This window comes from Lissotriton helveticus, chromosome 7, assembly GCF_964261635.1.
Source record: "Lissotriton helveticus chromosome 7, aLisHel1.1, whole genome shotgun sequence".
NCBI lineage: Eukaryota > Metazoa > Chordata > Amphibia > Caudata > Salamandridae > Lissotriton > Lissotriton helveticus.
The window spans coordinates 1,795,454,879-1,795,475,969 of NC_136068.1; the positions used below are offsets into that span (position 1 = coordinate 1,795,454,879).

Here is a 21,091-nt window from a genome sequence, read left to right on the forward strand (position 1 = left end):
CTAATAAGAATAATCTAGTAATACCACATGGAGTCATATTCGAGGCAGGATAAGAATTTATATCCAGTCTACAAGAAGATCAAAGACGATTTAGAAAAAATCGAATGAGGAACGCTAGGAAAAAATAGGTACTCTTTATTAAAATTTAAACTTACTGGGGCCAGCAAAGGAGCCCTCGCCTGCCCGATCCTGGCCTGCATCCTCCTGAACAGCACCCTCCTCCTGTGTCCTCTTGCACTTGGGGGGAGCTGATGTACAACATGAAAGAAAGAAAGACCAGAAAACATGGATGAGATTTGTCAACCAAATCAAACATTTCAAAAGAACAATAACAAAATATTTTGGAGAAATAGCAAATAGATAGACAACTATTCCACGGGATCTATCTCATGTGGTATACTACGTTATTCGTATTGCCTGATTTGCGGACCGTTGCCTTAGAAAGTTCCTATGTAACTCAATAAACAGACTACTAAAGAGGTTTGCCTAGGCCTGGCAGGCAGCAGTCCGCAGCACGCGAAGTGACAGACAAAGTCCATCCTGCTTGCAGATCAGTGATTACTCAAACTATCAATCCACCGACCACCGCCACTATTTCTTCTTATAGCCATGTGTCTAAAGGAAGGACTGGACTTCAGTCTGTTGGGGCTGATTTAGAAGTCCCTTGCGGCTCATTTTCCTCCATTGTTGCATGACTTTTGTGACGCAGCGGCAGAACAAAAGACTCGCCATGGTGTTGGTGCGGCGTATATATGCATCACGTTGTAAAGCCCTGAGCCATCAGGGGGCGTTCTGGCGCAAGGGAGGGCGTACCTGCGCAGGAACGAATCCTAAAAGTGGCTGAGGGAAATCTACAAGATGTCAATCAGTCACTTTTAGGACAATGATGCATGACTCAAACCCTGCGCGCTTGAAGCCGACGTACGGCTTGATGCAGCATTGGGGAGATAGGGTACCCCAGAGCATTGCTGGAGCTGCGCCATCGTTGGCACGCAACTCCAGCAATGCGCCGCCTTTACGGCACAGATGCGTAAGGCTTCTGTGACATTTTGGGCCAATGGGTGGTGGTGGCATGGCACACAATTACTGCCGCACCCCTGCTACTTTGCAGGGATGCGCCGGTAATTGAAAATATGACCCTTAGTGTCTAGCATTACGCAGTTCTTATCTTTACACTACACTCATACATAATTTCTCAGGCCAATGAAATGAACACAAAATACAAAACAAATAAGCATAGTAGCAAGCAAGGCTACTGAGAAGGAGAGCAGTGCACCTGAAATGCATAGAAGATTTTGAAATATAATTTACCTACAATGTAATCGGCAGCATTATTGCTCTTGGTAAAGAACAAAGATTTGCAAATGACAGAGCCGGATAAAACAGAGTAGTGATGAATAGCTACTACTACTCACCAAGCCCGGGGACCTCTACGCCGAGCGCGTCCAGCAAGTCCCGCTCCCGGTCCATGACATCTGTCCAGCGGTGGGTGGCCTGGTTATATGTGCGCCGGACCCCAGAGAGCTTAAACATGGCCCGGCACACCTTCTCCCACCGCTTCCGGCGCTCCCGGATGCCATAGCCGGTTGCGATCTTGCCGCCTCCCAGGATCGTCTTGGGGAGGCGGCGCTGGACGTGGAAGATGAGTGCGGCCACCTCCTCCGCGCTAAAGATCTCCCGTGGCACCACTTGCTCCCCCCTCAAACGCCCGCACGGGAGCCGGTCACGGGGTGCGGGACCCTTCCCCTTCTCAGGGTGCTTCCCGGCTCCCTTTACCATGGTCTGGGCAGAAATAAAGTTAAATGATAAAGAAGAAATAGAATAGTGAAGAAGAAAAGAAAAGAGTTTAAAAAAGTAGTTTAAAAGTAACTAAAAGCAGCAGAAAACACAAAAATATAGAGCTAGAAAAATAGAGGGATAGATTAATAAGTAAAATAGATCAAATAAACTTCAAACAAGCAAAGGATGGCAGAGATTCAGAGAGGATACAGAAAGCATGCCCAGAACCATAGCAATGAATGAGAAACAAGATGGCCGCGCCCGTTCCAGACCGCGTGGGTAAGTTCGCGCGAGATTTTCCTCGCGAGCACGCGCGAAATTGTACTAGCGAGCAGCACAGTTTGCGAGATTACACATAGCGGCCGGAAACCGAATTACGTCACGCAAACAAGATGGCCGCGCCCATGTACGACCGCTAGGGTAACTTGGCAAACGTATAGCTACAAGCGCCTCGCGAACACGCACAAAATCACGCGAACATACACGTCGCAAAGAAAAACTTAGTGTATTCGGAAGCATTCGCGGCTTCCGAAATCGATCTCGCATGGATTCGCGCCCCAAAAAACGCGCGAAATTGCAGAAAAAACGATTTTTGCTAAACTGAAAGCAATGAGCAGGTGCAAAAGTTCAAACTTAACATTAGTAACATTCACTCTAGTGCTTCCTGAGGGGCCCCTCCAGAGTTTGCAACTATTCTATGACCCTGCTATGACCCAAACAGCAGGCTCATAGAATAGCTACAAGTAGACCATAAAGGTCCTGGGAAAAAAAATTGCACTGCAACAGAAAGCAAATTACAGATAAGGAAGGAAGCAGGTGCCAGCCAGACTGGAACTTTCAAAATAACTGACACATTAATCAACCCCAAATTAATTCATGGCAGTTGAAGTAGGGGAGGTGTGCTTGCTTTTTTCAACCCCCATAAACTACAGTGATAAACAAACCTAATGGGTGGCAGTGAGGATGTACCAGAGGGTGGCATGGGTGTCCCAGAGGGTGGCAGTGGTGAAACAGAGGGTGCTGTGAACCTGTGATGATAAACCAGACGTAGAAACAACATAGTCGCGGCCGTTGCGAGCCGAAAAGTAAGTTCGCAATTGCGAAATTGTCCCAAAATCCGCGCGAACGCTCGCCAACACAAAAAACGGGAAAATCCGCAAATCCGCGAGAGTTCGCGTATTCTCGCGGATTGCGAATCCGTAAATACGCAAATTCGCGTACGCGAGATCCGCTAGATCCGCCCATGCTTAGTGATAACCTCGCCGCCAAATTATATGCGTCTTGCTTTTCAGCATCATCTCGGAACGTTAAAGACACCGCCTTCACTTGGTGCTCTAGCATGATCAACAATCGGATAGCTTTGCCCAAAGAACAGTCCTCTCTGCTGACTTCACGCGTGAAGAGCTCAAAAGGACGAAGCATGTCTGTCAGGCTTGCAATTAGCTTCCATTCCTCCAACTCTAGCCTCATGTCTTTCATAGTAGAACCCAGTTTATAGACATAATCATTTATTACCCCCACTGCTCAGACAGACGCTCAAGCATGTAAAAGGTTGAGTTCCAACGTGTTGCCACCTCCTGGATAAGTCCTTTGACTAGCAGTCTACGTTCATGTTGAATGCTCCTCAGCTGCTTCCGGGCCTTAAAAGAATGGCTGAAATGTGTGCAGATTCTTCGGCAGGTGGTCAGTAACTTGATGACTGTGTTTTCTCTTTTCAAGAAATCTTGCACCACGATGTTAATAATGTGTGCCAAACACGGCACTCTGAAATAGCCACCTTGATGCATGGCTTAACTATATTACTGCCATTATCCGTGGAAACATAACCAACTGTGCGATTTCTTGTATTCAGCCATTCAGAGACCTTCCTATCAAACTTGTCCAAAAGGTTAGGTGCAGTATGAGTTTTCTCCATGGCAAACATGGCTAATGTTGCATGTTTCCGAGTAGCTTGAAAAACTGTGTCCAGGTCAACACCTGTATTTGTCTTGTCACTAACCCCTGCAAAAGAGACCCAGTGTGCAGTTATGCAAATGTAATCAGGGGCTTGGCAACTGGTCCACATGTCTGTTGTCAAGTGGATAGTGTGAACAGCACTCTTCTGCAAAGCTGCCCCAATCACCTCCAGCACATCTTGATGTAGTGCTGCAACCGCAACTCTGGCAAAATAGGACCAGCTAGGAACCTTCCATTTAGGGCAGACTGTTGCCACAAATTCTAGAAAACCTGCCCCTTCCACGAAAGAAAAAGGGAAAAGGTCCAGCGCTAGCATTTTAACCTGCTTTGCGTTATACAGACGTACCGTTGAGTGGTTGCGTTCAAATGGCGCCTCCGACCAAAACATGTTTCTAATCGTGGGCTGGACCGTTTTACGTGATGATGATGATGATGATGATGATGCAGACTTCAAACCAGTTAGGCTCATTGATGTAGTTGTTTGCATTGGTGTCTGTCCCACACTCTTAGTGTGCCTCATACATGTTGCAGGGGTAGAGGGTGTGGGCGCTACCACTGCAGTGCTGCTGCCAGGGGTCCTGGGTGTACCAGAAAAAATGTCAGTCGGTTCTTGACTTCCCCCCTGCACAATCAGCCCCTTATCAGCATCAGATGCAATGTGAATAGATATATTTGGATCAGTTCTACTTTGGACTTCCTGGATCTTACTTAGGTGCGCATACCACTGGATAGGGTGGTGTTTTTTGAGATGACCTCTCTGGCCTCCGTTACCATAGTTGGTACCAAGCTTACCCCGACTAACCAATACTTTACAAATCGAACAAAAGACCATGTTTTTGCCTTTTGGATAACAGCAAAGAAGTCCCAAACTGGGGACTGGAGATGTCTGCTGGTGGTGGAGGTGCTACTTTGACTTTCAATGCCAGATGAAGTGGAGGATGGGCGTGGCTGAATTTGTTTCTGTTGTTCACTTACAGCACCACTACTTGAGGTAATGGAGATCGAGCTGGATGGAGGTCCCTGCCGGCCCTTCTGACCAAAAAAGATGGAAGCTCTAGGTCGTGTTGGTGTTGTAGTTAACTGCGTTGGTGGTGGTACCAGTGCCATGCTGCACACATCCCGCTCAGCAGCCATTCAGGATAGGGTGAAAATGTCAGTCTGCTGCATGCCCGCTGGGGCTGGAGTGAAGTCTGTGATGACTGGGTCGTCGTCAGACTGTTCATCAGCAGCAGAAGACACCACTTCTTGTTCGTCGTCATCACACATAAGTCGAAGCCTTGCGGGAACCTTCCTTTTAGGCTTAGCTAACTTTGTCGGCTCATGGCATGCCTCACTCTCAGACTGCATTTGTGGGTTCCAATCAGGATCAAGGTCATCAGTATGAAGGGGGCTTGAAGAAGAACTTGTAGTAGTAGTAGCCCTCCTTGACCTTTTTCTAGCTGGGGATCTGGAAGACATTGGATCATCCTTAGGAGGAGTGGCTTCCTCGGATAATACCTCCGCTTGAATATCAATTTCCTGATGTGCCCCTAATTCTGGAGGAACAAGCGTTGTAGGCAGTTGTGCCGCTCCATGAACCTCTAGTTGCACCTCTCCATGCGCCTCTCCTTGCGCCTCTCCTTGCGCCTCTCCTTGCGCCTGTCCTTGCCCATGTACTTGCGCTTGTACTAGTTGCACCTGTGGCTGTCATTGCGGCTGTGGTTGTTGAACACTCGTCAGCTGAGTTACACCCGGCGTTGATTGGATGGTACTTTCTTGTGATGAGCCAACATCACTGGTCGATGGTGATTGAACAACCAAAGTGGCTGCCGCAGCAGCACTCATGGTCTTGGACCTAACGTGGCGTGGTGGCACTGAGCCCAATGAAGTGGAGGTGCTGCTAACAGCTTGGTCCCCCGATGGACACCGCTGCTGCTGCAGGCGTAGTTTTTTTCCCCAAAACAGGTGTAGGTGAGCACACCAGTCTCCTTGGTAGGTGGTGCCACTTGCTTCTTCTGTTCCTTCTTACTGGCAGTGGCACTTGCAACTTTTTTTGCTGAGGCGCTACGGCCACCTTTCTTTGGGCCCATCTTCTTCAGATTTCAGAAGAACAGCAGGCCGCAGTTGCATGAGTTGCTGAGTTGTCTTGTCTGTGGCCAGACGTGACGTCACGTGACGTTGTCCTGCACACACCGCTGAAGGACTTCTTCCTGGCACTGGTGGTTCTCTTGTGCACCTAAAAGCAATGGAAGCCAGAGGAACATCAGTTAAACACCCCAAAAAGTCGAAAAACATACAAAAATCACCACAATCCAATGCCACCATGCCCTCAATGATGTTTAAATTCAACACACCCCACAGAAAGACTAGGACCATGCACCACTGACTACCCCTGGGCATAATGGTTAAAAGCAAGGCAAACTGGGTGCAGGCCTGAGCACACTGCCTGGCTTCCAAATGGCCCCTTGACCCCCACCACATGGCCAGGCCCTGCCTGTACCAGGCCTCAAAATGGCCCCAACCCACATGGCCAGGCCCCAACACCGCCCCAAAAGTCGAAAAACACACACAAATCATCACAATCCAATGCCATCCATGCCCTCAATGATGTTTAAATTCAAGACACCCCACAGAAAGACTAGGTTCATGCACCACTGACTACCCTTGGGCATAATGGTTGAAAGCAAGACAAACTGCGTGCAGGCCTGAGCACACTGTCTGGCTTCAAAATGGCCCCTTGACCCCCACCACATGGCCAGACCCTGCCTATACCAGGCCTCAAAATGGCCCCCACCCACATGGCCAGGCCCCAACACCACCCCAAAAAGTAAAAAAAACACACAAAAATCACCACAATCCAATGTCATCCATGCCCTCAATGATGTTTAAACTCAAGATACACCCCACAGAGAGACTAGGTCCATGCACCACTGACTACCCCTGGGCATAATGGTTGAAAGCAAGGCAAACTGGGTGCAGGCCTGAGCAGACTGTCTGGCTTCAAAATGGCCCCTTGACCCCCCCCCCACATGGCCAGGCCCTGCCTGTACCAGGCCTCAAAATGGCCCCCACCCACATGGCCAGGCCACAACACCACCCCAAAAAGTCGAAAAACACACAAAAATCACCACAATCCAATGCGATCCATGCCCTCAATGATGTTCAAATTCAAGAGACACCCCACAGAAAGACTAGGTCCATGCACCACTGACTAGCCCTGGGCATAATGGTTGAAAGCAAGGCAAACTGGGTGCAGGCCTGAGCACACTGCCTGGCTTCAAAATGGCCCCTCGACCCCCACCACATGGCCAGGCTCTGCCTGTACCAGGCCTCAAAATGGCCCCCACCCACCTGGCCAGGCCCCAACACCGCCCCAAAAAGTCGAAAAACACACAAATCACCACAATCCAATGCCATCCATGCCCTCAATGATGTTTGAATTCAAGAGACACACCACAGAAAGACTAGGTCCATGCACCACTGACTACCCCTGGGCATAATGGTTGAAAGCAAGGCAAACTGGGTGAAGGCCTGAGCACACTGCCTGGCTTCAAAATGGCCCCTTCAACCCCACCACATGGCCAGGCCCTGCCTGTACCAGGCCTCAAAACGGCCCCCACCCACATGGCCAGTCCCCAACACCACCCTAAAAAGTCAAAAAACACACAAAAATCACCACATTCCAATGCCATCCGTGCCCTCAATGATGTTTAAATTCAAGACACCCCACAGAATGACTAGGTCCATGCACCACTGACTACCCCTGGGCATAATGGTTGAAAGCAAGGCAAACTGGGTGCAGGCCTGAGCACACTGCCTGGCTTCAAAATGGCCCCTTGTCCCCAGCCACATGGCCAGGCCCTGAATGGACTGGGCCTCAAAATGGCCCTCACCCACATGGCCAGGCCCCAAGACCACCCCAAAAAGTAGAAAACACACATAAATCACCACAATCCTATGCCATCCATGCCCTCAATGATGTTTAAAATCAAGACACCCCACAGAAAGACTTGGTCCATGCATGCACCACTCACTACCCCTGGGCCTACTGGCTAGTGAGGCTTTACAGGCACCCCAAAATCAAAACAAAAATCAACATATAGTGAGCTAAAATTCAATGACATAAATGAGATTTATTTCAACAAAACTCACAGAAACAATTGTATCATGCACCCATGACTAACCCTGGGCCTACTGGATGCTGTGGCTACCCACAATATATTTTTTTTAAAGTTGTGAAAAAGTTTTAAAATTGTAGTTGCAGCAACTGCAATGTCCCAAACAAACAACACAAACTTACTTGTAAAATCTCAAATCCAAAAGTGATCCAAAAACTCCAAAGACCAAAAAGTCCTCAAATACAAATATCCAGCAACAGACACAAAAAGTAATCCTTCCAGCTCCAGATCCAAATGAAAAGTGACCAGGAGATGGACAAAGCACTGGGAGGCGCCTGCTGGAGACTCTGGGGCACTTCCTTCCTCCCACCCCCCCTAAAAATGGACTCCTTCCACAAAAAAGAGCAGCCAAATCTCAATCTGATCAAAATCATGATTTCCAGAAGGTTTATGCTGCCTGCGGTGGATTTCTTGTGCAGAATTGCAATTTTTGCAATTTCGGGAAAGCGAGCTGTTCAAATCTCCCGCCGGATGTCAGCTGCGCACCGCATCTACGTGTCCGGCATTGTTTACTCCCGCGATGCGTGATCGTGGGCCCTTATGACGTACTCGCGTTGTCAAACTCTCGCTGTGCAAGATGGTGGACCGCGATGACGTAATTGCGGTCGAAAAACTCACGCGCGATCATGCAGCAAGATCCAAAATGAAGCAGCACACGCACACTGGGAGAAAAACAACTCGGCGTACTCAGAATCACGGTAAGTCAACCCAGCGCACGCGATATTGTATTTTTCAAGCGCGACCAAGCAAAAAAATCCGCAGCTTGCGAATTTGCAGATTTTGGGGCAAATTCACGCGATTCGCGGACCGTGAATTTGCCAAAAATCCGCAAATTCCACGAACTAAACAGATTTTATGCCCGCTTAGTTTATTTTAGGAGCCAGATGGCTCCACCACTGGCCTAATGATTCCTAGAGCCCGAGGGGCTTCCACCATTGTATACTTGTGCCCCAGGCCCTGAGGGGCCAATGCCTTATTGCCCAAGGGCCAGTTCTCTCCCTTCAACGGGCCTCAGTATTGATGGAGCCAGTGTGCTCCCCGGGGACAGTTGATCTCAGAGCCTAGAAGGCTCCCACTTGTGGTAGTTTTGTTCCTAGGGCCCGTGAGAGCCCATGCCGCAGTTTTGCTGATCCCCAGCTACCCAGCAAGTAGTGGGCAGCCGCACCGTTTAGGTTCTTTCTTTCAAGGGACCGGTGCTTGTGAACCCAGGAGTGAGACACAATCCTTCCCCCTACCTTGGCCTACACAGCTGCGCAGTACTTAGTTCCAGGTGCAGCGTTTAGGCCTCCAGTGAGTGTTCGCAGCTGCCCAGCAAGTAGTGGGCAGCTGCAACGTTTAGGTTTGCGCAGATGGCTCACCCCTGACTGGCGCTGCCTTAGCAGTGCGCCCTGACATTCTGGACATAGGGCATTTGAGCCCTTCTTGGATGGCCAGTTGGCCGGGGGTGGGGGGCTGGTAAATGTATAGGGCGCAAGGCCCTAATGTGATTATGCGCTAAAGTGATGTGGTGCTAGGAAATTTATTGTGTATAGTATGTTTTGCACACCCTGTAGCTGATACCTCTAAACTGTGGTTTATGATTATGAGGTTATCTTGCATTCCATGTGGTTATGCTAGTGAGATTATGTTTCACCCTGTGATTTACGCCCCTAATGTGAGTTATACTTAGGAGGTAGGGTCTAATGTGTTTAGATTAGTGATAGATTGCATAATGTGTTCATGCTGGTGAGGTTGGCGCAGGATGTAATTCACGCCTGATATGACTGTGCATATTATAGTTTATGTTACAGGTTGAGGTGGAGTACAGTGATTACAGTGGTTACTGGTTGTATGTTTATGATCTATATTTACTTGTACCGATTTCTGCTAAGTGTTAATCCTGACAGTGGCCCACGTGGCCCTGCCCTGTGTAAATAATCCCTTGTGAATATTGCCCATGCCAGTTGGCACAATGTATATTGTGTGATTACTATCTGATGTGTTATGAGAATTCAAAGGCTATTTTTATATAACCTTGTGTGGAGTTCCTTTTGTGGTGTGCCTGGGATGTTGTTGCTGTGTGCGTGCGCAAATGCTTTACACATTGCCTCCGGGATAAGCCTGACTGCTCCTGCCAAGCTACCAAGGGGGTGAGCAGGGGTTATCTTTGGCGTGTAACTTCCTTGCGCTGACTAGAGTGGTGGTTTCTGCCTGGCTTTGGCGCAAGCCTTAGCCAACCAGAAATCCCATTTCTAACAATCCCCACTCCAGCTCAAAGGACTGAGAACCAGGCATTAACTGGAGTATGGCAATGTGTTATACCTGGGCTTCGACAAGGCAACAATTCACAGATTACAGTTAGTAAAGAATGTGGCTGCTAGACTGTGGTACTGACTTAAAAAATTGACATCAGTCTCTCATCTTCTCCACGAGCTGCACTGGCTCACAATCTCTAAACACATTACAGTTAAAGCCTTATGTTACATGTTCAAGGCCAAATCTTGACTGGAACCTCGTTATATTCAGGACCTGTTGGTGCCCTATCAGCTTACTCGAGCTTTGCGATCTCTGAATCAGGCATTCTTTAATGTGCCCAGCGTCGGCCTGTCCAATATGGAAGGGCGCTCTTTCTCTTGCTTAGGCCCAAAATTATGGAAAGTGCTTCCTGAACACTGAGAACCTGTGCGTCGTTGCTTGGATTTCATAATGGTTTGAAGACCTGGCATTTTTAATCTGCAACGTCTTAAATTCTTAACCTTACTGCTTCTGTGCCAAGAAACCCCTGGGTACAGCTGTGCACAGCACAAATCTTTAACTAAATATATATAAATATGGATTATGGAGCAGGGCAGGCCTTCTCAAGTTGTGACAAACCAAAGAATTGAGGATTGCTCTGCTCCCAAATGACACTTCCAAGAGCAAAATGTGGTCAAATGGGGTCATCAGGCGCAAATAAAGAGTAGGGTAACCTGTAAGTATAAAATAGGATGACCATTATGTCCATGGTGGAGGAATGTTTAAGATGAGAATTAGTACCACATTTTGCTGGTTAGTCAGTTTAACCACACAGGAGTGAGAGGCACTTAGGTATGGTACCATATTCCCCCACTGACAAGTGCAATTCCTCACAGTGTTTTTGAGTGCCTGCACATTCATCCCGTCTTATCTTCTTACAAATGAAATTAAACATCTACTATGGTCTATCTTGCCCTGTGTACATTTCTGGTTATTCTTCAAAAGTCTTGTCCGAAAGGATGGCTATTGGCCAAGCAAGGCGTTTGAAATTTGGGCCAGTTGTTGCAAACTGCTTGTGGCACTGTACTCATGGCTTAAATTTATAAGGTTGGAGACCTGCCTGTCACAACTAATGTAGGAAAAGACAATACAAACTACAAGAAGGAAGGCCCTAGGCGCTGCCTAGGAACACAACAGCAAAATGGTGAGAATGTATGGCTGAGCAAGGGAAAGTCCCATGGTCATGCAGAGTCCTTACATATGTGGGTGAGCAGACATCAAAGTGTTTGTACTGCAGAAGATGTAGGAGTAGCACTCTCACGTACCTGTGGGTATGGCGGGTTCGCAGTTGTCAGTGTTGCAGCAGGTAGTGTTACCTCTTACTTTCACATATGTGGCAGTCACAGTTTCAATTTTATCACACCTTCGGCTTCTGGTGCCACAATTCCTGATGAATATAGCTGTTGTTTTTCCAACCCCTGCACAGTAAGCAGAAACCCAAATAAGAATTTGAAAATGCATTTGCCAAATTCAGAGCAACTACAGAAGAAAGTTGGTGGTGTGTAAATCAAACTGCAAGTCTTTTTAAAACATTTAGAGACATTCTGGAAAGCAGTGCTTCTAAAACTCTAAAATATGTTTTGAGAGGCTTGTTTGTTTCATGGGGAAAGAGCTGATCAAAAACCCTTCTTTTGGCCTGGGTGTAATTTTGATGAGTTTCAAAGCAACTCTCGTTGGACAATATTTCAGGGGGTGTGTCAAATATATAAACAAACTCTCACATTTTGACTTTGGAGTCATCACAGTCGTTGACTAGGCTTGCAAGTGGCATAGACTCTATCGTTCTGTTATGGCTGTGCCTGGGAAAGATGTGAAATGTTTCTACTAGTAAGTATTAGATGGTGTTCATGGCAAAGGGGAGGCCTATAGGGGGTCTAACACCTCCATGTGGTTGTATTTCATATGTTAATAAGTCTAGTAGTGTTCAGCTGCCAGCCCATTTATTCATACATCACAGAAGACATGATAAGTTGCGGGGTCTAATGAAGAGGTGTTCCCATGGAGATAAAGCATTAACTTACCAGAGCCCAGGAGCTCTAACCTGTACCTACAGCCAACTCCAGGTATATTGGAAGGCAGCAGTATCTTCAGAGGGAGTGCATTGGTTTGTGGGTCAGAGTTTACAGGTATTAATTGTCGGTGTTTAAGTGTCCTTTTAAAAATAAGGACTGACCAAGGGAATTCAGTAAGTCTATCTAGGTCTATCTAGGTTCCACTGAAGCACACCGTATTTTACTCGAAAGCATCCCCTAATGGACACATAGCCTCATTTACTGGGCTTTTCAGTAATGAAGGGCTCTAAGAGCTTCATTTGGCACTCAATCAGTAAAAGAGGAATAGGGTTCACACTTGCTGTAATTAGTCATGTTGCTGCATGGTCCCTCTGCCATTGCCACTCCCTGGATATCTTCTGTAAGGCCCCCTGGTACATTATCTGCTATCTCCCTCTCAAGCATACCCAGCTTCAATTCAGTTTATCGGCTGCCCTCTCCTCCAGTGAGTGAGGGAAGCTATCAATTTCACACACAGTCTTTTGATGCCGGTGTATGCTAAGTAGTGCAAGTCCCCAGCCATAGAGCTTGCCCAACCAGCAAGTTACTTATCTTTGGTAACAGCCTTTCTGGTGGATACTCCATCTAACCACAGATTCCTCATCTTGTGAATATCCCCCAGGTGCAGACTGGATCCACAAACTCAAATCAGTACTTTTCCACCCCAGGAGATGGCACTGCATGGCTCTGCACTGATATTTTTACACTAAGAAAGTGAGAAGCAGGTTGCATAAAAGCACCACCCAGGCGTGAGGACATCAGTTGCTTTCTAAGGATTGCTTGTATCCTCAGCCCACAGCCCATCAGCAGATTAGTGTTTGTGAAGATCTCCAGTTTGGAACCTTTTTAGATGAACAAAGAACCCATTCAACAGAATAGGGAGGTGGGGTTCAGTGAGAAATCTGCAGTTAAGAGTAACCACCAGAAAGAGTGTTACCAAAGGTAAGTAACATCTTCTGATGGATACCTCAAGCCTCAAATTGCTCACCTTGTGAATAGATAACAATACAGTACCTCCTCTGGTAGTGGATCTGGTGAGTGGCGCAAACCAAAATGTCCTGCAGAACCAAACAGGCAAATTACCCATTCTGACAGACATGACTTTCAAGGTAATAATGCTTTCTGAGCATGTTCACTGATCCTCACATAGCAGCTTGACAGATATCCAGGACAGGCACTACACATGCTAGCACTACAGTAGTAGCTTTGGCACGAGTGGAACAAACCTTCAATCCTTCAAATGTCTGTTTCTTAGATAGCACATCGCAGATTTTTATGCAGAAGACTACACACCCAAAGAAGACTCTTTTCTGCACTGCCTCGCCCTTCTTCACTTTCAAGAAGCACACAAAGAATGTATTGTTCACTGGATGATGTGGTGCGATCAATATAGAAACTGACGGCTCTCTAGTGGTCCAGATAACAGCCTCCTCTTTGAAGGGGTTAGGTGGAGCAAAGATATTCAGAAGAGTGATAGCCTGCCAGACGTGGAAAGGTGCTACTATCTTCCGCAAAAATGAAGCTCGAGTTCTCAACATAAGGTTATCTTGAAAGAATGTTGTGCATGGTGGCGGGAACGAAATTTCCAGCAGCTCACTAATGCAAGGAGCTGAAGTCATCACAACCAGAAAAGACCAATTTCAGTGTCAAGAGATACAGCAGACACCTGTGCAGGATCTGGCAATGACAAAACAAACAACAACACTTCCGGCATCTTAGCTTGTAGCAGGTCAATCTGATGGATGCTACAGCAAGCTACAAATCGTCCAGAATCACAACATCGAGTTCGGGAGGAAGATCGAAGGAGACTATCGACTGCAGCTCAATGTCCACTTGGAGATCATGGAGGTGCAGAGTGAGGATGCCCAAGTATAGGGTCCTGCCCCTATTGCTGTAGATCCTCCCTTAGCAACAGCTTGATAGGAGGATGGATGCCCATCCCCAGAAGTGGCTTAAAGGATGAATGTTGGAATGCGGGTTATCGGTAGGGGTAAGTATGCACCTACCAATAAGGCCACCAACACACAACAGGGTTCAATAAATTAGCCTCTTGCCTTTGGCAGCTGACAACGAGCAGTCATGTATAATTTAGGAGACAAGAGTGTAAAGCTTGGAAAAAAAAGAATACATCAAATAAATAAGGCACAGTAAACAATAAAAATACCACACCAATTCATAAAACTAGAAAATGTTTGTATGAACAAATAGACACCAACACAACAAACAATGTAGGGAACCAGAGATATGATTTTTTAAAAGATTAACCACTTTATTGTGCATAAAAACATATAGCGCCACTCTGGGACATCTGGTTGTGCTTGACCGCCACAAAGTCAATGTTCGAGGTAACCAGTGATGGAGCCCATGTTGGATACACTAAGTGGGAGGCCCTGGTCAAAATATAACCTTCACACTGTTCTGGAGCTTTTTTTTCCGACGCCGCTTAACCCTCCACAGCTGGCCAGATTTGGCGAGGGTTTGCCGGTATGACTTCCGGCGAGGCCTGGTCAAATCCTGAAAGTCTGGAGTACCAGAGCTTTCAGTGGGACGAACCTGAAACCCTGGCCGGGTCGCAGTTGTTGGTAGTCCGACTCTCGCCGTCTAGTTGGTCACCTTATGGAGCTTTTTCACACAAGTTCTCCAAATTTCCCCAAACTTCAGGAGGTGTTCCTGAAGGTTATACTTGAATGTTAAAGTGTACAAATCACCAATTCAAAGGTCTTGAATCTCCTAGATGGTCTCTGGGATGTCGGACTACAATTTTCACAGTGCACCTGGCCAATCCTTAAAGGGGTTCACTGGGCACACTCCAAGTTGGGGACTCTTGGTGGAGATGTTGCAGGTGGACTCTGTTGACCTGTAGCTTGCAGTAAGCCCACTCCTTAATACTTAAAGCAAGGTACAGTTCTCAGGGCTGTATTACCAGATTTTTCAGCGGGTGCTGTCATTCAGAGTGCAGGCCTTTGGGTGCAGATCCTGAGCCGAGCCGGCAGTCCTTCTCCTTGTAGTTTCAGGCAGCAGATCTGAGAGAAAATGCATCTCTCACATATTTGGGCGACACTCAGGTGGTCAGTTCATTGAGATGCTGGATGAAGTGGCAGGCGGCACATCGAGTAGGTGATGTGGCAGATGGAGAAGGTATGGGGGAGCGCAGGGTGGGTTCTGCGGGGGGTAAGAATAATGAAAAACACTTTCATGAAGCTGCTGGGTGCATCGCTCCTCGTGCCTTGGTGTTCTGCTGCTTTCTGGTGCCAGCAGACATTGGAACAGCAGCAGAGACTCCCTGTGCAGTCCCTGGACAATGAGAGCAGCACAGGGATTAAAATGAGCAGGCTAGTTTTTTGCTCTGCTCAGGACAAGGAGTCTGTGCTCTTTCTCCAACCCAGCTGTTCAATACAGCCCGGTTGGAAAGCACTAAGTGCACATGTATGTTTGGCCGGCCTAAGATGGTAGGCCAAACACACATGCACACTTATAAGTGCACAAACCAGTCCTCCTCCCCCTCCTATATCTAGCCCGTCCCTCCCTGCACACAGTGGCTCAGAGCTAGCAAATGAAAAATAAAATGATTATAGTATAGCATTTTATTTTTTACCTGCCGGCTCTGAGCCAGTGGAGCGACGCTACTCCGCCATTGCGGAGGAGCCGCCCATGGCTGGGTGCCACCCAATAGCATGACAACTTCCTCCAAAGTATGGCATCTTCTTGTCCCGCAAAGTACTGCACTTTCTCTCCAGAAGAGTAAGAGCTGGCTATACCAACCCACAGTGTGCCTCATTTCCATCAGCTCTCCTCCCCATGACCTCAGCAAATTCCTGTTCTATGCCTGCCGTCTGGCTGGGGTACAGGATATGGGGGAAGGTACATCTGGCATTCCTTACTGATATGCTCTCTCTTTGAGCTCAGTTTGATTTACCCAGCCACCACTTTATGGCTTATCCTACACATATTCAGAGCTCTGCTCCAGCCAGGCCACTTATCACCTATTCAAATTAGCCTGGCTAAGTCTGTTAAGGCAGACCAATCAGCAGAGACCACCAGAAGGCTGGACTTGGTGGAGAGTTCTATAACTACTCTTCTGTACTAGTTATGATAAATCCAAAAGTGACAAGTAGTTGATTTTATCAATACCAGACTTTAAGTCCTTGAATGATATTTTCCTCCTTTCTTAGCAATACGTATACCTAAATAAAACGTTGCAATGTTAACCTATGGAACTATGTATCTACAATGGGAGAAAATGAAATGGGCAGTTTTACCATCACCAGGGCATATACAACATCTTTTATAATGTCCCTGCATATAGTTACATGCCACTTCATCCCTGGCTCACCTAGGGGTGAGATTGGGGTTGCCTAATACGAAAACATAAGGTAGATTATCACTTTTAATGTGTCCATTGCACCAAAGTCAAATTTGCACACCATTTACTTTTAAAGACAGTGTGCTAAGCCAGGATGCCTTTAAAATGACAGCAGGCACTCAGTAGTGCACACATATTGCATGAACTCTGCTGGGCCTCTAAACATCCATGCCCTATTATATACTAGGGATTTATAAGCAGTTTGAACGCCCTAGTCTTATTATATATGAGGGACGTGTAGGGTCTATCAATACCAATTATGAGCATTTACTTTTAAAGATAGGCTGCAAGGCAGTACTGCTTTTAAAAGGACAGCAGGCACACAGCAACATAAACATGCAAGTGCAGGAAATCTGCTAGGTGTCTAAAACTTCGTGCCATATTACATACAAAGGGTTTATAAGTATATTGCACCCCCCTGGCCTGATTATTTACTATGGACTTATACGGTCTGTCATTGCCAATTGTAAGTGTTCTCTGTTACATCTACCTTTTTAAACGTAGCAGTGGCCCTGGATATGGTTAGCAGAACCCAGGGTACAGTCAGAATCAGTGATGGTGAACCCGTAAACAGCTGACGGCTGACGCATCGATGCTGGAGGAGAGTTGGAGGGCTGCATTACACATTGCGTATCGAGGGCTCTGCTCTGCTCAACCCAATTCCGACCCCCTGCCTTCCTGGCCATTGACTGCCAGGAACCTGCCCTCAGTATCGACCGATTACACCGGCGCAGAGCGTGCAGATGCTAACAGTCGGAGGCTGCTATGAGCGTCCTGGTGTCCCGTGGAGGTAGTCTCAATAGTCCCTGGCGTGGTTTGTATGACACCAGGAGGCCCCACTCGACTTACTCATCAGCTGGCCCTCACAGCAAAGCTGTGGTCGTTCCTTTGTCATGTCCCCCGCGGTTGGGCAGTACAGGGCAGGAGCCAGTTCCAGTTGAGGGAAAGTGGGGGAAGCAGGTGGATGACACTGGGGCTGCAACTGGACTATGGCTAAGGAGCTAGATCCAGAGGTCTGAGTCTGAGGTAGATGTGGAGTGGCAGTGGGGAGAACATCCAGTAAGAGTGATAAGTGCAGGAGAAGTTGTGGGGTGGGTTTGGGTGGCATGGTGAATATCTAGTAAGCAGGAGACCCACCATCCCCCTGTCTTCTGCCACCTGCACCCCAGTCTGCCTGCCAGCTACTCGCCTTCATGTTCCCCCTGCACCAGTCTGAGTAGCACTTGCAGCCCTGCTTGCCCCTCGCCTGCGACCACCGGGCACGGCAACAGGAAGCTCATAGCTGACCTGGGAAGCAACTGTAGCACTCACAGCACCCTAACTGCTAAGCGCTAACCATAACCCTGCTGCTAGATCTAGTGATCCACAGTTGTATATGGTCCTATTTAGGACCCTGGCACCCAACCAGCCTCGTCTTTAACACAAAGAGGAGTCAATTGCCCCTTGGGCCACTTAGGACAAACGGAAGTCACCATGCAGAGGCAGCTGGGAGGAGCACAGTGGCCGAAGGAAGCGGGAAGAAATAAGTCTGAGGTCAACAGGCAGCAGGGATAAAATAATAAACAGTGAAGCAACATCAGGTGCCCAGGAATAACAACAGAGCTACTAAACATACTATTGCATATCAATACAAAAGACGCAGTAATCGGTAGGGAAATTTCGGAACTGGCCTGACCGGAAAGACTAGGCTGCAAATTTGAAAATAACATCAGATCAGGAACAGTTAGGGGATAGCCACTCGCCAACTCAAGGGTGGCTAAGCGCGTTAAGAGGAAAACAAAACCAACTGGATAGAACCCAAAGGAAGATACTCTACCAGTCCATCACAAACAATGTGAACAGAGCTCTGCTCACGTGGACTTTGGCGGCGAATTGTCCCTACCTAAGAGTCCGGGCACCAATCTCTTACAGCCGAAAATGTATTCCAAATTTTTCTTTCTTAAAGATCCAGGTGCTATCATCTTCTCTTCAACCAGCGGGCATGTGGGTTACAGGACCCCATCAAGCCCACATCCTTGTCAATTCAGCCTATCTGGTCTACAAAAACATCACCCAAGAAGCCAACGCAGGCAGTGTAAGCATATTCTGAAGAGGTCGGTTGTCAGACTGCAATGAGTGGGGTTAAAAAGGTTATGAAAAATCTGAATTTCGTCTGGTACACCGACCCCCTCGCCAAGGTTTGCTCCTAATACTACAAATGCTTCACACACCCAATCCAGGAGAAATAGTGTGCAACAGCCATGTTCGCCTCTGAAAAGCAACCAAGAACAAAAACAATTTCAGGGCGGTGGGCCTCCCCAACCCGAGCCTAGCCCACACAATCTAGAACTTTGTGCAGATCTGGAACTTGAGAACATTCTTATTTATATATATATATAAATTCTTTATTCGGAATTTCAATGTTAGAAATCCATAAAAGCAGTATTAATACATAATAAAAAAGACATAAATTTAAAATGCAGATTAATTTCATAGTCATTGCTAAGTTTTCATAAAGCTATTTACAAATACTGTGAGTTAAACGAAGCTTGCTTTACAGATTTTTTCTATGTCTATATATGCATTTTAAAAAATTAAGAACATGGTAACAGGTAGTTTCAGTGTCCAAAAGTTGTAAGCTCAACATAGCAGGACGGCACTGTCTGAATCCCCAAGATTTTAGCAGCATCAATAACCAAAGTTTGCGATGTTCATGATAAAATTTGCAAAACAGCACTGTATGTGATGTAGTTTGTAATGACTTTTCATCGCAGGGACACAGGGGTAAAATCGTGTCCCATGCATTTGCTACTGGGAATGCTACTAGCCTGTGAAATAAATTTAATCTGAATCTTACCAGAAGAAAACGATCAAAAGCGCTGGTTTCAAGATTCAAATAAGGCTGGATCGAGAAAGTGGATTGAACCATTACAGCATGTTGGACAGATGGTTTGCCTGCTTCGATTTGTAGTCTTAGATTTTGCAAATGTCCCAGGGCTAGGGTTTGTAGTTCTTTTTTTGAGAGTTCGCCGATTTTTTCAGGAGTAGAATAGTATTTTTCAATTCCAAGGTCAATAAAAAATTTCCTGATGTAAGCTAGCCATTTTATTTTTAGGGCATGGTCTAATCTCATAGCGTCTGCCACTATTGTCTTTGTGAGAGCATTTTTTTCTGATGTCCAAATACGGCGCCACAGGAGTAGCGATTGTATTCTTGCCAAGTCCTCAATGTACGGGACGCCTAGTTCAACATGGCATGCATACGTAGAGGATCGCTTTGGGGCCATTAAGAGGAACCTCAAAAAGTTATTTTCTGCAACTTGCAGGGAAGAGACATCCATATGGCCCCATACGCTAGCTCCATATAGTGCTGTTGATTGGCACTTTGCTCTGTAAATGGCTAGTAATTCTAGGGGCGGTCGTTTTCCCAATTTTTGCGAAAAAGACACCAAGGCGGCTATCGCTCTCTTAAAGCAGTGTTTCCTTGCTTCAACTGCCATTTTCCAGGACAATTTGTTGTCTATTGTGATACCCAAGTAACAATATTCGGTTGCAAACTCTATTTTTTGATTCTTAAGGGTTATGTCTTTGGGGTATTTTCTCCCGGCCCCTGCCGTCATCACAAAGGTTTTTTTCACATTTATGTGAAGGTCTAGAGTACCCATAAAGTGAGAATATCTATTGAGTATCCTCTGAAGTTCGAGGGGAGTCCGCGCCAGCAGGACAGCATCGTCCGCATAGAGTAGAGCGGGAATCGGGCGTTGTTTTGCCTGTGGGAGGTCCTGGGCACCCTTTAAAAGCTCAACCTCCAAGTTGTTAGTATAGAGGGAGAAGAGGAAAGGGGCCAGGACACATCCTTGTCTGACTCCACGCTCCACTCTAAGGGGCGCTGACAGCTCACCATTCCTACCGTAGCGGACTCTGGCAGAGGGTTTGAAGTACATTTCTCTCAAAAAGTTCAGGAGTGGTAGATCAACTCCCATTTGTGACAGGAGGGACCACAGTTTGGTATGAGAAACGCAGTCAAACGCGGAGGACAAATCCACGTAGACCATATATAATTTGTCCTTCTTTGCATGTACATATTTACCGATTATGATCGAGAGGTTTAGGGCTTGTTCCACAGTACCGAACCCCTCCCGGAAGCCAAATTGCAACTCGGACAGGATGCCTCTCAGTTCCACCCATTTTTGAAGTCGCTCCAGGATCACCCTGCCTGCTATCTTTCCCAATGAGTCCAATAAAGATATTGGGCGGTAGCAGGCGGGGTCCTGGCGGTTGCCCTTCTTGAAAATCGGTACCATCAGAGACCTTGTCCAAGACTCCATGATTCCTTTCTTTGCCGCAGCTGTGCATACTCTGGTGATGATCGGAGCCCAGAGATCTGTGTCATGTTTAAAGAAATCTACCGGAACTCCGTCCGGTCCTGGAGCTTTTCCATTTTTGCTTGATTTCAGGGCCAGAAGGACCTCGGAGATTTCAAAATCTATTTGGATGGGGTAGGATGGAACTACTAAGTTACTGTCTTCATTT

The 21,091-nt window shown here is 46.9% G+C and overlaps 1 protein-coding gene across 18 annotated transcripts in view; it reads right to left on the minus strand.

The window, feature by feature from the left end:
• The window catches only part of LOC144770773 (phospholipase A2 inhibitor NAI-like), a 1,245,443-nt gene that overhangs the window by 788,373 nt on the left and 435,979 nt on the right, over positions 1-21,091 (minus strand). For all 18 annotated transcript variants that reach the window (XR_013599013.1, XR_013599018.1, XR_013599014.1 and 15 more), the window contains one exon: positions 11,432-11,584. Coding sequence is in view for 10 of the 18 variants with exons in the window: in XM_078655522.1 (XP_078511648.1) it covers positions 11,432-11,584 (153 nt within the window). In the remaining 8 variants the exon portion in view is untranslated. The remainder of the gene's footprint in view (positions 1-11,431; positions 11,585-21,091) is intronic.